The 18,395-nt window shown below is 36.7% G+C and overlaps 1 protein-coding gene across 1 annotated transcript in view; it reads right to left on the reverse strand.

Annotated features, from left to right (window-relative positions):
- Positions 1-18,395, reverse strand: part of ZSWIM6 (zinc finger SWIM-type containing 6) — a 188,342-nt gene that overhangs the window by 59,089 nt on the left and 110,858 nt on the right. Inside the window, exon 2 of the mRNA XM_078067286.1 lies at positions 11,763-12,119. Coding sequence (XP_077923412.1) covers positions 11,763-12,119 — 357 coding nt within the window. The remainder of the gene's footprint in view (positions 1-11,762; positions 12,120-18,395) is intronic.

Consider the following 18,395-nt stretch of genomic DNA (forward strand, 5'->3'; position numbering starts at 1 on the left):
TATACGGTATAGTAGAAGGCATGCTACAACCCTTCACTGCTTGGGTCACAGCAGCCATGTGAGACTTGACTTTTCTGTTTGCCACATAAATATCCAAGTATTTTAAGTAGATTTCAATTCAGTTTAGAGAAAATTCCAGTCTCCTTGGCCTAAAATGGCAAAGGGGTCAACATCCAGATATTTTACAAAAACTGCAGGATATACTCAACTCATTATTTTTGTCGTACTAAAAGAGAAAAGTGTTAGAAAGAGTAATCCAGGAATCACTTTCATTTGACTTGAATTACACAAGGCATTTTTTCTTAAAATCCAATAGGTTTTAAAACACTGTCATATTTTTAAAAATATGATAAATTTTTACATTTCTTTAATGGATCATTTAATTTACATACATACAGATTTTTGTTCTTGCCCAGGTGGGAAGATATCTAATAGCAAATGTATAAATACATGAACAATGTTTCTCAAGTTTTTAAGAAAACCAAGGGTTTTTTTGTTTATATGCTTTTTGGGGGGGAGGAGTATGGTAAGCTAGTGTTAGAATTAACATATTTCTTCAAGAGTGTGGGGGAAGGAGGAGGCACTGCAGAGGGAAAATGGCCCACAAATAAAATTTTACTGCAAATAATCTAATAAAGTCTACACACATAAGCTGAGAGGATGTGTGGGGTTCCTAATCCTGGATTAGAATTCAGAATACTTCAATTCTAGGCAGAGTTGGGAAAACTATGTGTCATCCAGCAAATCACTTAAGCTCCTCGGACCTCCATTTCCTCAAACCTAAAATTCTATAATGTAGGAATAAAAAATTAACTAGGTGATAGAATTAGAAATCTTTTCATGTGACTGCGTAGAAAACATCCTCACTTAGTAATAAGAATGCGTGCAAAGATTAACTTCTTGGTAAATAAAACATAAATTTACTCTGAACACAACTCAACACTTTAGGAATATGTAATACTATACATTATAAACCAGGAAATTAAATGTCTACAATAATAACCTTCCTAAAACAGCATATTCACTTAGTAAACTTTAATACTGAAATTTAACTATTTAAATCCTAATATGTCTTGGTTACATGCATGGAAGTGTTGCCTAAGCCTTGTATAAAATGTAGACTTGCAAAATTTATTTCTACTTGTTAGTGGCTATCTATAAACAAAGACAAACCGTTTCTTGGCATTTAGCTTTGAGAAAGGTAGGCAAAGAAAAACATTATTCGTGTGTTTATACATTTGCTATTAGATATTCCCCAAGTTGGGCAGGAATCAGAATCTGTATATATAAATTAAATGGTCCATTAAAGAGTTTTAAAACCTATCATATTTTTTACCCTTATTTATATTTATAATTACAAATGCTATAACTCTTACAACTGTATAATTAATCTTTGTGGGCATTTTATTACCAAAGCTTACTTCTTCAAAGTTTCAAGCCTTCAGGGAAAGTGAAATTATCTGGTAAAAAAAAGTCCAACAGTTTAATTGTCTCTCATTCCCAGCTACAGATGTGTGAATTTCATTTACCCTCTTACATAGGAAGAGAGTGAAAGGAGAATTCGTGGACATGAAGGACCACTGTCCATGTACTTGACTTCCCCTGTCTGCTACTTGATTTGGTTCTGATTTAGTTTTGATTTATCTCAATGTCAAAACTCCCTTACCCTGGGAGTTCTCAAAATTAAGAGTGTATCAAAATTCTTAAGGCCCACTGTGAAAAAAAAATGGATACCTAGGCACCACTTCAGAAGTACTGAATCAGAATCTTTGCCAGGGGGGTAGGAGAACGATCCCGTATTTGGAGAGGATGTGTAACATGGTGGCACAGTGTGGATCTTCATACTGGAAAGTAGTCAGGCTCCAGAGGCATCAAACAGACACCTCTCCAGTCTACTGAATAAAGCATATTTAAGACACACCAAATGAAATTTCTGTCTCATGTCAAGGAAACAGTTGCTTCTAAGCATTAAGCAGCACCAAACCCTTTTGCAAATTTTAAACTGAGAAACCGAGACACATTCACAACTGGCTTATGCTATGTTTGGTATGTGGAATTATTCACAGCTTTGGGTTCTAATAGGGAACTTAATGCTTTCTTTTCTCTTCTTAATCTGCTGGAAAACAATTCAAACAAAAAAGAAGTGAAAGGCTTTAGTTTACCTCCTCATCTTAACTGTGACCTAACTGCTTTAGGAATACAGTTGTCTAACCAATGCTTTCACCATTTATATTTATGTACAAGTGGGGTTTTTTGGTTAAAATTATCAATTTCAGTCTATAAAGGCAGAATGCAGGCAGGAGATGTCTACACTGTAGAGGTGATTTATTCAGCCTCTTTTAGGAGACCTAGAAGAAGGCCATCTCCTAAAGTTTCAGTGCCCACTGTTAAAGCTAGGATACATTACGTCTGTGACTTACACAGGCACCCGTATACCTGCCTTACAAGCTGCAGGCAAAATCCTGACCTCAACCACTGGCACCAAGAGGGAAAAGGCAGGGCGGCAAACTTCAGTGATTCATACTCAAAAGAAGCCTTTCTACAGAGAGGACAAGAATTTGAAGACTGCTGAAAAATAACATGCACTGAATAAACACACACTTGAAAAAAGATTTAAATTTTATTCTTCCTTAAACCCTCATTTCAAAGTAGTGGCCAATACCTTCATTTCAATTACAGTATTGTGATAGCTGCAACACTCAGATCCTTCCTCACCTTCCGTTCTCTGTGGTCAACCTATGTAATGCTACTGCGATGCCGGCACTGTCACGTCCTCCCCGGGAGCTGTCGGAAGACAGCCCAGCTTCTTTCTTTAGCTCGGAGGCTACTGACGGACGGAACCCTGGCATGTGCCAGGCTGTGCTCCCCCAGCAAGCCACCTTCCCCTCAGCTAAATGCCAAAGAAGTAAGTAGCACCATCATCAGCACAGATCTCCAGGGAATTCACGTAGACCGTCACAGGGTTTATAGCTCCTCCTCTAAAATTTTCCTCTCATCTGACTTTATTTCTCATTTCTATCATCATTCAACTTAACCTCAAAAGTTCAATAATAAACTATTCATGTACAGAAATAATCACATATTTTATATGGATGAAAAGCAGTAAAGTATTTGTACACTTCCCATGCTCATTTAAAAATGCAGAGTGTAAACAGAGTGCATTAACAGGTAGGTCATTTTCTATAACTTAGCTAAAAATGTATTGCTTGGCACACAAACATAAATATTTAACTGCAAAGTTCTCAGAAAGTCTTATTTTTATATAACCCAACTCTTCAGATTTATTAAAAGAAATCTATTGGAGTGCCTGGGTGGCTCAGTGGGTTAAGCGTCTGCCTTCAGCTCAGGTCGTGATCCCAGGGACCTAGGGTCAAGCCCTGCATCGGGCTCCCTGCTCGGCGGGGAGCCTGCTTCTCCCTTTCCCTCTGCCCGCCACTCCGCCTGCTTGTGCTCTCTCTCTCTCTCTCTGTCAAATAAATAAAATCTTAAAAAAAAAGAAATCTACTATGTTTGCAAGCTTCAAGAACAGTTTGCTCAGATGATTTTAAAAGACGTTGTTTAAAAAATGGCTTATAAATATTTTCCTCAACACTGCCCTGAAGACTCATGTCAACTAACTCATCTCAATGACAGTGATAATAGCAATTCAGATTTACTTCTTTAACCCTCCTGACCTTATGAAACAGGTATTCTTTACTGTCCATGTTTTACAAATAAAATAACCGAGGCCTGAACAGATTCAGTTACTTGCCCCCATTAACAGAGCTGGAGAGCAAAGGTAGTCTCACTTAGGGTTAACTTCTTTTTTGTGTGTGTGTTTAATTATGTCTATTTTGGCATTCTTTGAATTTGTGAAATACTACAGAAACACTGACAAATTTTAATAAGATAATACAAAAATCATTAAATATCTTTTAGTAGAGATTCTTTAAACAAAACAGGGTATACCACATAGCAGCAAAAACTGATGCATCTCTGAGAACAGATTTTCAAAAATATTATTAAGTGAAAAAAGGGTTGAAAAAAGATATTTACAGTGTGGTATAATTATATAACTTATCAGATATCACACAACCATGTTATATGTTGGTATATATACATACATACATTATACATACATTACATATATGTATATTACATATAACCAGGCTATCTAGATATATATACTGGATGGCTATTTAACAAATTAATGGTACTGGTTGCCTCTTGGGAGGAATAAGGATGTGTGGATGAATATAAAAGCAACCATATCTTTATCAGTTATATTTTATTTCTCAAAAATTACAAAAATATTAAACATGTATCTTAAAATTATAGAAGTATATAAAATTCTACAAAATTACATAATTATTATAAAATGTTCTACTTTTCTGGTGTTTTGAAAATGTTACCATAACAATTATTTTTTTTTTTCAGCTTTTAAAAAAAGATTTTATTTATTTATTTATTTATTTGAGAGAGAGAGCCCACAGGCAAGCAGAGGAACGGGTAGAGGGAAGAGGGAGAGAGAGAATCTCAAGCTGACTCCCTGCTGAGCTCGGAGCCCAACATGGGGCTCAACCCACAACCCTGAGACCATGACCTGAGCCGAAGTCAAAAGTCAGATGCTCAACCCACTAAGCCACCCAGGTGCCCCATATCAGCTTTTAATAATATATTTTTTTCCAAGCTGGAGAAAGTATACTAAGGAAACCAGTCTATTATACCACATGCAACATCCCCTCTCCCTTCCTTGTCTTCTAGCATTTTTTTTTTCCAATTCTTTAATACCCATCGCCAGGCTAACCCATCCCCCCACCCCTCTCCTCTCTAGAACTTAGGTTAACTTCTAAGCTCATCAACACTCCGAGTCGTCTCAGTGTGAGAGGTAGGAGAGACCCATTTGTGGGGGAGATGGGAACAAGCTCATGGAGCCAACATGGACAGACAAAGAGCTGGTTAAGGACAGAGGACTGGTGAGGAAACCAATCACAGTTGGTAGTGATCCTTTGTAAAGCATGAGAGTGGGGAGAGTGTCAGCGGTGACTATAGCGTGTGAGGGAAGGCAAGATTTGGAGATGAAAGAGAAAGAATGAAGGGTATTGGGCTAAAAGTTAATTGGTTGTCTCGGTGTTACCCTAGCAAATTCCTCATGGACTAGAGATGTGATTCCTCCAAATTAAGACACTCAAGTTCTAAGACTACTTCTCTTTTGCTGAAGTGAAATGTTTTTCATGTAAAGACAGTCATGTGTACATGATCATGCATTCCATCAATTTTGTAAAAAAAAAAAAATTTAAATTATCTTAGAGAAACATCTAGTTTTAGTTAAAATGTAAAGTTAAACCTAGTCATTTTTGGAGGGAAATTGGGCAATAATTACTCAAAAATGCATGTACCACTTGTTCTGGCATTTCTACTAAGAATCTATTATTCAAAAATACTTGCACAAATTCACACACACACACACACACACAGGAAAGTCACAGTGGTACTGCATATAGTAGGGAAAAAACAGAAACAACTTCAAAATCATTCAGAAGGTTAATGGTTAAATATACCCAATACTATGGAATACTATACAACATTTTTAAAACAGTAATAGACCTGTTTGAACTAACATAAGCTATCCATCATCTATTAAGAGAAAAAAGCAAAATGCAGAAAAATATTTTTAATTGTTTTTTAAAAACTTCATATGTGTGTGCACAAAGAAAGCTGTCTCAAAGAATACAAACCGCACTGTCAGCAGTAGTTGCTTTGTGGGGTAAGAGAGCTGTTGGAGACTAAGGGAGGGAGCTGTTGGGAGAAGGAGCCAATGAGGATTTGTCTTTTTATCTTCATATAATTCTATACTACTATACATTTTTTCAACATACTTTTTTTTAATTGATTTAAATTTTCTCTAAGTTTCACACTGCTGCACTTTAGGACAGCAAATTCAATTCTCTCCTATAGAATATATTTGCGAACTATATTAATCACCAGGAGATCCTACCTTTGTTTCACCAACTGTCAATGCCTGAATATTCTATGATAGAAAGAATATGCTTATAATAACCAAATTATCTCCCTAGGATACTTGTAAAAACTGGTTGCTAATGCAAGCCCAATTACAATGAACATGACCATCCACAGGGAAACAAAAGGAAGAAAGATGTGACATAAGGCCTTCATCAAACAACTCCAACTGTCACCCACTGCTAGATTCGGAACATGCACGTGTACAGGAATAAATCTCCAAGTTCCCACTAAGAACAAAATGGAATGAAAAATGACAGTGTTACTTTTTGTTTAACAAATTCCGAGCACCTACGGCTTCTTAAGTATTGTCCTTAGGGAAGGTACCAAGATACACAAGTCATAGTTTCAGTCCTGATGGAGTTTACAATCAACTAAAAATAAGCTACACAACAAACACAGGATTGCTGAGTAGGTCTGCTTGTTTGTTTGGAATCTCTAAGAGACCTGAACGGACTGATATATAAGATGGCTGGGACACAGAGGCATTTCGAGGCTAAGTTAAGCAGGAGTAGCAGGCATGAATGGAATTTATGGTGTTAGTTTTATTAGAACCACACTCAAACAAATTGAAATGTCTGATCAAAGAACAACAACAACACAGAAGTGCACACTCGGGTGAACTACAGGAGGTGCATGTGTGCGGCATGACACAAGTGCCTCGTGCATCTCTGCAGAAGTATCACCACCAAAGTCAGAGAATCAGAGGTGGAAGAGATCTTACATGCCATATGTCAACTGCACCCGACACACGGATATATCCCTTTTACTTCTGTGACTGAAATGGTTATTTCTGGGCACATGACACTGAACTCAGGGAGGAGTCTAGCGTACATTTGGGATTGGCCCAAGCTCTAGGAGTGAAAGGGCCACTGCAATGACCACCCCCTCCCCACCGCCGCTGTTCCAAGTCTGGACCAATGCCAGCTTTCTCTCAGTCTGTCCTTCTTTGCAGTAATGTGCCCAGTACAGCCTAGCTCATGGGGGCGAGGGGAGGGGGGTGTCACGAAACCAAAGTGCCCAAGAGAGAAAGGAGAAGAAATACGTGCCAGAAAGTCAGAGGAAAGTAAGATAACCTCCAACTCTGATATCATTCATCCCCCAACTGGTTTCGTCTCTCATGAGTATTTCTGGATACCCTAAACATGAGGTAAACTCAGTTATATTGTAGTATTATTATTATACTTGTATACCTTATTAAAATTCTCCCAATGCTGTTAGAGAAGATCATGACTATTTTAAATGAGAAAAAATGAATTTCACCCAAGGTCACTCAGGTAATACATAGTAGAGACAATACTGGACTCAAGGCTTTCAGATTTTAAGTTCAATGTTCTGTCCCTACACCATGATTTACCAATCTATATAATATATCTCTTTTAATAGGAAACATAAAGGACCAGAAAAGGCTGAGTTAACTAGGAGGGTGGACTAGCACTTGGAAATCAGTAAATTTCTAGAAAAGTACTTAGCAAAGACACCAGCATCTTTTTTAAGAATGTGGAAGCTGGGAAGTTTTATTAGAATGTAAAACCAAAAGCAAACAATTTTGCTGGAAAAAAAAATGCAGAACTACAACCAGCAATCTCCTTGGAGGGCCATTAACATCAACTATCTTACAGCCACTATTTACCATACAGTAGTTAGTTTTATAATCTAACCAAAATTATGTGGGGGAAATTTTATGAAAACACAAAGAAATACAAAAAAAGTCTACTGAAAAGGACTTAACTATTACAATAACTAAGGCTATATTTCAACTACCTTTGCTGAATCTCTGACCTTGGATGTCATTAACCCATTCTCAGTTTCTTCCCCTCGAACCTACTACAATTATAAATTTGCAATACCAAGCTGATAAGGAAATTGTTAGGAATAATGTGCCTGAAATTGTCTTGAAAAAGCTTTTAATTCCTCCGGATAAAATTCTTGTAAAAATGACATATTTCAAAATACAGTGACCCTACAGTGCCAACCCCCTATGCAGTCGAAAATCCACATATAACTTTTGACTGCCCAAAAACCTAACTACTAATTGCCTACTGTTGACTAGAAGCCTTACCAATAATGTCAACAGTATCAACATGTAAATTTTATGTATGTATTTTATACTGTACCCTTACCATAAAGTAAGCCAGAGAAAAGAAAATGTTAAGAAAATTTTTAACAGAAAATACATTTACAGTATGATACATATATTTATTGAAAAAAAACCAGGTATAAGTGGATCTGTGCAGTTCAAATCCGTGTTGTTCAAGGGTCAACTGTAAAAAGGAAAAGCAACCAACAGAATTTTAAGAAGTATTAGGATATGTTCACAAGTAAAACGAATAACCAACTGTTACCAATGTAGTTTCTAATTACTTACAAATTATGATTTTCTTCTAAAAAGGCCTTAGATAAGATTAACTTCTTTGGCTTTAAGATACCAATTAAGATAACTGAATCTAAATCCTAGCCTGACTCTATTTATCTAGCCAAGTAAAAGTGATACTTCTCCTTAAGATAAAACTTCACTTTTACCAATCTTTGTGTTCAAGACATCTTTCTTCTCAAAGAAAAAACATACCCAAAAAGACCATACAAAAATGTACTGCTTTAACAGTTTGGAGAATACTTTGGGGGTGTTTGGAGGCAGGTGAGATCATATGGTCAAATAACTGAAGAATATTTCTTAATCCCACCCTCTAGTAAGTCATCAATCTAAGAATTAAAATAAGACCCTCCAAGGAGCAGACTCCCTATTTCGTCACTTAAGGTCATGGCCTGCTTCCTACCTCTCTTCTTTTTACCACTTGTCACACTATGATGGAGGGCAGGAAGGCGGCTCATGTAACTGGCCCATTTCCAGGCTAGGAGCAAATCTCATGATAAATTAAGTGAAGAGGAAGCTGGTGGGATAAACTGCTCAAGTTCACTGCTCTCGTGAAGCCGCTCTCATACAAAAGTTATTTGAAAATCACATTAAGCCTAAAGCTAACCTGTATTCTGTCCTTGCTATTTCCTTAGATAACTTTTTCTTCTAATTTTAGAAAATCTGAAAGAAATACAATGTCACATGAACACTTTCTCACATCCAACTTCAGATTACATTGATTCGTTAGTCTTACTATTTCAATATGGAAGTGAATTTTCGAAGCTGTTAGACAAGAAATTCTGGGGGCTGCTGTTCTTCAAAACAAGGAAGACACATGCAGAACAAACAACTGATTGTTGATGTGGACCTCTGGTTAAACTAAAACTCAGAGACTAATGTAACCCTAATGGATTATAAAAATTCAGAGAAAAAAAAAAAAGAAAGAGAACACATACAAATTTGAAGAAATGGTGTATCCTATTCTTCTACCTCCACTGAACAATTTAATAAGAAGCCACAGATAGGCTCCTGAGAAATCTCTGAGATGACTGTGAATTGGCCTGAATTTTCACAAAGCAACAACATTGAGCCAGGTGATAGGACAGAGCAGAAGACTACTTGAAAAAGTCCTTGAGTGCATGTGCTTTTGGTGGGTCAAAGGTACTTCTGTGCCACAGTTGTTTACAACACTGTTATTTAACAATGGCAGACTGTACCAAGTAAAATGCTTTACACACTTTAATAAAGCTGAGTACTAGAAGAAATATGGCTATATGGATGTTCCTCTGACATAAAAACCATTTTAAAAGTATCTTACAGCACCAGGAGACTTGTAAAAGAATGTTCGCAGTAGCTTTATTCAAAACAAGATCCATAAACAGTGGAATGGACAAACAGTGATGTTCTCATAGCTAAAATATTCTAGAGGTGTGCTGTCCATTAAGGTAGCCCCCAGACACATGTGGCTATTAAGCACTTGCACTGTGATGATGCTGTGGTTTGAGATATACTGTAAGTATAAAACAGCAGATTTCAAAGACTTACTATGAAAAAAGAGTATTACGTCAATTCTTTGTTGAATTTATATTTATGAATATTGAGATAAATAAAACATTATTAAAATTAATTTACTTGTTTCTTTTTAAATAGGCTACTAGAATATTTTAAACTATACATGTGGCTCACATTATGTTTCTTTTGGACAGTGCTGCTCTAGAACAATGAAAGTGAATGAACTACAGGTACATGAAACAATAGGCATAAATCTTACAAACATGACTTGAATGAAAGTCAAGTAAAACTAAAACTAGTGTTTAATGATGTCAACAACAAAACACAAACCACCACAGAAGTGATTACCATAAAAACCAGGCAGTGGTTACCATGGGGAAGAGAGAGGAACTTGTGACAGAGAGGGGACATAGGGAACTCTCTCAAGTGCTGAGAATAGTCTATTTCTGGGAGATCGGTGTTGGTTCACTTTATTAATCTACACGTTCATATTTTATGCACTTTTCTATATGTTTTATCTCACAATTTTAAAAGTTTTCAAGAAATAACCTTAAACTTGCTTTCCTTAAACATTTATATTCACCAAAGTAATAAATGACTCTGAAGAAAACTAAAAGAATAGAGTTGAGTGACTGGTCCTATATCTCATCGATATAACCAAAGAAATATAAAAATGTTAGTTAGGCCCAAGAGCTGCTTAGTCAAGATTGTGTTACATTCTTTAATATATTTTTAAATATTTTTAAAATTATGTCTAAATGTTTTTAAAGCACAGCAACCTATAATTTAACCATATTATTTATCCTGTGTTAACATACCCCATGAAATAGGTGGTGGGTGTATTTCTGACAAGTTGCACATGTATTCTTGTAAGTCAACATATTTGCAATGCACAAAATAAGCAGCTGATAAATGTGTTTACAAATAAATGAGATAATGTTCCGTGTATAAAAATCCAAAAGAAACCATTTTTGAGATTTCTTATACACAATGATAGTCATCTCCTAAATTCTCTCTGAACAAGTTGTAATATTTTTCTAAGAATAATTTATTTTCTTACTATGAGGCATCCTGTCAGAAATGTCCTGCTTTGGGAGCGCTTGGGTGGCTCAGTTAGTTAAGTGTCCGACTCTTGATTTCAGCTCAGGTCATGGTATCAGGGTTGTGAGATTGAGCCCCATGTCAGGCTCTGTGCTGGGTGTGGAGTCTGCTTAAGATTCTTGCCCTCTACCTCTGTCCGGCCCTCTCTCTTTCTCTGTCTCTCCCCCTCTCTAAAAAAGGAAGGAAGGAAGGAAGGAAGGAAGGAAGGAAGGAAGGAAGGAAGGAAAGAAGGGAGAAGAAAGAGAGAGAGAGTGAGAGAGGAAGGAAGGAAGGAAGGGCGGGGAGGGAGGAAGGGAAGAAGGGAGGAAAAGAAAGAAATGCCCTGCTTTGGAAAATAAATTTTAAAAGAAAATGAAAAAAAAATTCAGAGTATGAGCAAGTCAGTTTACTGATAAAAGCTGACAAAGGTGAATTAAATGACTAAGTACGTGTTTTCCATTACTAGTATCTAATATTTGATGAAATTTTCCCAAATGAAAAAGTGTAAGAGACAAGCTTTAATAAATGAAAAGTTTTTCTGAGCGCAAAAGGCTTGGTATCTAGTAGAATACACAAAACACTTCAAAAGAAATGTTTTAGGATGCAAAACTAAACTTAAAAATCTCAGTATGTCAACTATACTTCAGTAATAAAAATAATTTAAATAAAAATAATTTAAAAATCTCTCTTGGCTACTTAAGAGCAATGCTGATGACCTAAATTTACATTTAATTCATTTTTATGCAGAAGAACTGAATTTATAAATGAAAAAGAATAAGAGAAGAAATCTACAGAATGAATGCCTATAACTCACCGTGAACTTGGTTGATTTCTGAATTCTGGGAAAGAATTTCATCTGCTAATTTCTGAGCAGTTGGCAAAACTTCTGTGTGGTGCACTGTGATCAAATACTGTACAAACTTCTGTAGTTGGTCTCTATTCATTTGAAAGAGAGTCTCTGAAATGGGAAGATGCAGTTTGACCTGATCTGGCTTGCGGATGCGGTATAAAGACAGTGCCACAACATGAGCACAATAAAATATGTCCTTGTTTCCACAGCTGCAGGTCACTGAGGTAATCTTGCAACGATCAAAGCTGATGGCCACGTTGCAAACAGTTTCTGGCTCCGATTGTATTGCAGGTTCTGTCACCGTGCCACTCAAGTGGAAACCTGTGTGAGAGAAAGGGAAGAGAGAGTTTAGCTGCTGCCTTCAGATGCTATGAAGTATTTCTAATTCTTTGAAATGTGTAGTACTTGACAGCTGCAAGAATAAAATATGACAGTTTTTATTTTCAAGTAAAAACATTCAGGCCACTCAAACATCCTCCGCACCTCCCCCTCTCCACGTCTTACAGGTAAAAAAAGAAATGGTATTCAACAGACATGCTGAAGTATTTCACGTAGCCATACAAAACCACTTATAGCAATATGCCGCCATCACACCAACAGGAAGTTGTTAGATCACAGCACTCATAAGCCTCAATTACTCTGAATCTGTGGTATACCTGACAAAAATCAGTGGTTTTCTTCCTTTTCTTTTTTAAACTTTTCAAAGTAGAGTAGGCCAGCTTGGTTTTCTGCTCAACAAACTCCCCCCTTCCCTCCACCTTTACTCCAGGCGGCCACTAGCATCCTCCAACCAACAATGCAACTCTGGGGTGGGTCTTTCACACACATTGACCAGATAAATTTTTTTACTGAATAATCCTTTATGTAACATACATGACATATGCCCCAATACAGCAAGGTCCATTAGCAATGTCTACTGATGAAACTGCAAAGCCCACCGGATCTCATATATACCACAGTCTAAGTAGCTCACAATGAGCTGATACAGATGTAAGGTTGTTAAATAAACTTACACACACACAAACACACGAAAACACAAAATCGCCAAGTAGAAAGGGGCCTTACAACTTAAACTTGGAACTACATACAAATCCTCCACACCCTCCCTGACCAACAGGCCATGTGGCCACTGCTTATAATGGTCCAGACATGAGACATGCACCCCACATATGCAACAATTCCCCCCAACCCTTGGACAGCCATAGGAAGAGCTCACAGCCTTCTGAAAATTGCCTCCCACCACACTGCCATCAGTCAGTCCTGGCCTGTATGGCCAGGGGACAAAACCTCCTCCCTACGTCTCTATAAATATGTGGAAAGCTAATCCTAATTTTTTGGGGGGGGGGGGCACATCCACTCAGTTCCACCTTCTTTCTCTGAGAGCCAAATTCAGGGGTAAGGGCTAAACCTTCAGGAGATCACTTTGGGAACCTCCTGGACACTGATCTACCTCAAGATTTTGGGTACCTGACAGAAACCCAAGCTCCAGAATGAAGCCTCTGGCTCTCTTTCAGCTTTCCACTATCTGTGCTACTTGAATAAAGTTCATTGAGCAGGACACTGTCTTCATTCACAAAGAGAAAGATCTTTACCATGTGGGAAATCTGGGAGGGATGGCAGACATAGGACATGAGAATGACAGCCAAATGATGCCTAAAATTCACATGTGGGGCACTTGAACCCTAGTTACTGTCCTCCCCAAGGGATGATAATCAGGCCAGAGAGTTGGAAGAAATACTACTCACTACTCAAAAGAAATCTTTCAGAGTAATATAATTTCATCCTAATAATTCATATTTAGTAACATAGTGGAAAGAGAAATGTGTGGTAATAATTTTTACCAAATTAATCAATTTAAAAAGAACAATCCCTAAAGTTACTATTAAACTTCATGATAAGAAATTTAGAGAATTGTAATATGATAACCTTTGTTTTTCTTACAAAGAGATGATCTCTGTTTCAGAATGAATATCCCAGTCTCCCTTATCTCTTTCAGTCAAGAAGTTTTTTGAATATGACAATTAAAGATACATAGTGACGTAAAATCGTATTTTAAAAAAATTTTAACGTATTTTCCCATGAGGAAGAAGTCACAGAAGAAGTAAACACCCAAGAAAATTTCAAAAGTGAAGAATAATAAGGGCAAACTTACATTATATACCAGATGTACTATAAGCATACAGTAATTTAAAATCCACGGGACAAGCACAGATTAAGACAGAAAAAAAAAAAAAAAACAATGGATCGTAAGAGACAATTCAGAAAGTTCTCAAGTATATTCTGTACGTTTAGTGCAAGGGATCTCAACATTTTCCACCTGTCACATACATATATGTGTACAAAGAAACCAGTTATCACTATGGGGAAGGATTTATCATAAATTGACCATTTATAAAATTGATCCTTCCCAGCTTAACACTACTATATCTCTCCTAGTCCACCAAAGTCACCATCTTTGTCTCTCCATGAAAGTGATATTAGAGAACTTCACCAATCACAGGCAAAGCCAAGACAATTGAAGATCCAAGAGTTGAACTAGTTAGTATTTAGTCTATAAGGGTATAACATAACGCGTACTTCAAAACAGACTGATTTAACTACCAAAGAAGAAGCCCTTAAGAAAAGTGATGAATCCCTCAAATAGTTTTACAGAAAACCATTTCAGCTGTGTAAGTCAGAAAGAAGTAAAGTATATTAAATGCTGCTATCATGAAGTTATGCCAAAGGTAAAACTCATTATTCAATTCCATTACAACAAGTATTTACTATTCTCATACAGTCTTTTAAAAAGCAAACTATAAAATATTGTGACTTCCAAAACAATTTAAGAGATATGTGAGAGCACACAAACATATACATGTCTCACAGAGTAACACTTCATTAATCTGATATCATCAAAGATGATGAACATTTCATGAATGTTCATTTTCAAAACAATTCTAGATTATCTTTCAAGTACCCAAACTCCTTTAAAAATTCCAACCATTTTTCTTAGAAAGATTTCTAAATGTTGTAAGTTCTACCCTGCCACCCTAATCAGCTGACCATCTGGTGTTACCAAATGAGGGGGGGCAACACTTCCTATAACAGGCAACTGCAGGTGATAGTATTTTTTAAGTGGGTTTTTTGTTACTTTTCTCCACTATCAGCCATCACAAGGTCTCCTCTCTTATACAGCTAGTCTTTTTCATAGAAAATTCTTTGCCCTCAGGCCAGCTGCGCCTCTAATTTGACTAGTTTTGTGGCAGCTATTCAATACTCTGAGGCTTATTTGTTTGGGGGTTCCCCCACCTTACTTTTAGATTGGGATGGCTGATGTTGCTAGAGGTGACTGGCTTTATTTGAAATACAGGAAAATTACAACACACATATAAGTGAGAACTGGTATATTACTTTATAAGACTATGCAATACTGAGTCAGTATGCAGGAACTCCAGCAGGTCTCACTTCAGTCTTGTGAGAAACCTTCTTTGAAATTCCGGCTCACCCTCAGTTGGTTCTGAATCATGCCAGAGCACTTGCAAAAGAAACAAGGAGAATACTCCTCCCTCAACAATCCCTAGACAGCTACATAAGCCATCCTTTCTCCAGCCCTTACTCCCTACCCACAGCTGGTCTTGTCTCTTAGGGAGTGGGCGACCTGAAACAAAATAATGCTCCTAAGAATGGATTTTGCCTTTCTGGAGTTCTGACAAACCCTGATGACCCACTGTTTTAGAACTGCAAATACAAAATCTCTTTCTGGTATAGTTAACTGTTCTATATGACAGAACTGAGGACAAAGAAAGGGGCAATTCTGCACTCCATAGTAAAACACGGGCAATTAATTTTCAAAGAACTAAAACTGAAAAAATTACATAAACCTTTTTTTCTTTGACTTTACAAAATACAATCTGTCAAAGACACTTAATCCCATAAGAGCAAACCTCACAGGGCAAACTGTTTTCATCACCATCATGTTTTATCAGTGAGCCCAATAAAACATTAGTATTCACATTCTCAATCTGCAGACCTGAAGAAAAACAAAGCAGAAACCAAGGCACAGCATTGTGGAAGCTTTGGCAGTAGAGACATTTTGATTCCCATCAGGCTCTCTCATTTAAACGCTGTGTGCTCTGGACATGTTATTTAACCTCTCTGAGTCTTGCTCTATTCGTTTGTGAAATGGGGCTAGAAACACCTCCTTGGGTTGTTTTGGGGATTTAAATGAAGTAACACATGTAAAGCACCTGGCACATAGTAAAAGTGCTCGTTAAATTTTATTTCTCTTTCCTTACCTTCCCAGCTGGAGAAACAGGGGAGGGGTGTTGGACACATTCCCTTCATCTGCAACACTTTTTTTTAATCTTTGCTACTGTAATCTTGGAAAGGGGGGCGGAGGTCTCACTTGAGAAATGGCTTATAAAACAAGCGTGGCCACTGAGAATGTTTGAGCTAAGTGAGGTGGATGACACTAGAGGGATCAATGCTATTTGACAACAAAACCCAAAATCTTCAGTCAGTTACACCTTTGTTTAATCCAGCTTTCTTTCCCCATTTTCTTATTATGTTCTACCAACACAGTTAATTTTGTGAATGAGTGTTACTTTATACACAGAGAAACCAGGAAACAATAGGGGAGAGATTTATTTTGTTTTAGCACCCATACATATTTCTAAAATGTTATATACTGCAGTGATTCTCAAAATGTGGTCCAGGGACATACCCACACGGTCCCCAAAACTCTTTCACGGGGTCTAAAAGATCAAATTTTTTTTTCACAATTCTACATAGACATCTCTGACCTTTTAAACTCTCCCTCACAAGCATACATTTAATTTTCCAGAAGCTACAGGATGTGTGATATCACAACAGAACGAACACAGAGACAGGAAAATCCAGCTCTTTTCCACAAAGACAGACATTGCAAAGATTTTCAAAAATGTAATACAATGCCACCGTTTCCACTAAAATATCTTTTGTTTGGGGGCTACATTTATTTTTTTCATAAAGGTATGCTCTTTATTATTAAAGGTATATTAACTTTATTACTGTTAGTGAATAGTTGCTATTTTTTCACGGCTTTAATTTCAAACAGTAAATATCAATAGGCATAATCCTCATAAGCGAAGGACTTGTGGGATCCTCAGTCATTAAGAATGAGATCAGAAAGACAAAAAACTGCAATTATAAAATGTGCTGCTAAGAAATGGAAAAAATAAATCCTCTTCACCAAATCATCTTTCAAATGGCATTATTTGCACTTGGATCTTACACCAGGTCAGTAGTGAATAAGACTCAGCAGAGAAATACTGAAGGGGCAAATTTCTCACCCATGAACACATATTCGTATCATCTACATTAATCTCACATTAACAAGAATTAAAGTTTCTAGAAAGCAAACATTTATTCCATCACTGATATTCTAAAATGAACTTTCCTTGAAAGTTGATTTTTCATATCTAAAGTTGAATTTCTGTTGCATTTTAAAGGGTACTAGGAGACATGTGATACCAGAATGGAAAGACAACTGTTTTAAAATACACAAAGAATTTCTAAAGTTTGGCTATTTTGTGTGTGTGTGTGTGTGTGTGTGTGTGTGTGTGTGTGTGTGTGTGTGTACTTATACTCAGTTAACTGAAAAACGGTTACAAATTCAAAGCATTAGAAAATTTCTAAGCTAAAATAAACTGGCAGACATGAAATAAATACACACTAAAAACTACTTCTTTCAGGGTACATTCTTTTCAGAAAAATATGCACCCTGTGCATGAGGCGCTCAAGTAACATATTCTTTGTTGGAAAAAGAATTTAACATAAGCATTGGTGTAGTACTTACACAAATACATCTTTCACCCTTTTCCTAAATAAAAAGAACCCCTGGGGAAATTAAAGGCAGAAACCAAGGCAATGTAATGTTATGGCTGAAAGGGTGCTAAGGGTTATAAGAGGTTTTTCTGTATTTTTTTTAAGCTAAGTCTAAAAATGCAAAAGTGTTAACATTTAACGCTCTCATAACAAAGTATTCATTGGTTGACTAAACCCATTATATTGGCTAAATGCAGAGTAACTAATATCTGATTATGTGTCCTTGGTAAAACAGAGGAGTTAATCATTGCCTCCAAACACCTAACTTTCACCTTTCCTAAGTCTGATACATACCGCACACAATCCAACAACATGCCATGTTGCAATTATCAATTTAAAAACAAAAAAAATTTAATTCCAATCAAATACAATTTCCAGATCTGTAGTACAGATGCAATCAAGAGCCCAAGATGGAGGCACTAAACAACTCAAAAACCAACTTGTCTAAAATATGATATTCCTTCTTCAAATACAGAATTTTCTCAAAGGGAAAAACCTAAATTAGAGAGACTGCATCCTCTAAGCTGGCTAATTAAATTCTCTAGCCCTAATTTCGAATACTAAGCTTAAACAGCTTATAGAAAAACATTAGGAGATTTTGCTGGCAATCACTAACGAAGCAGTTTCCGTCTTTCAGAAAAATTATTTTTTTAAAGGAAAAGCTTTATTTTTAAGTTCACCTTAAAAATGTCGGTCTGGGATGGAATCACTCCTACACTTCATTAATACTTGAGAGAAAGACAATGGCAA

This window comes from Halichoerus grypus, chromosome 2 (genome assembly GCF_964656455.1).
Source record: "Halichoerus grypus chromosome 2, mHalGry1.hap1.1, whole genome shotgun sequence".
Classification (NCBI taxonomy): Eukaryota; Metazoa; Chordata; class Mammalia; order Carnivora; family Phocidae; genus Halichoerus; species Halichoerus grypus.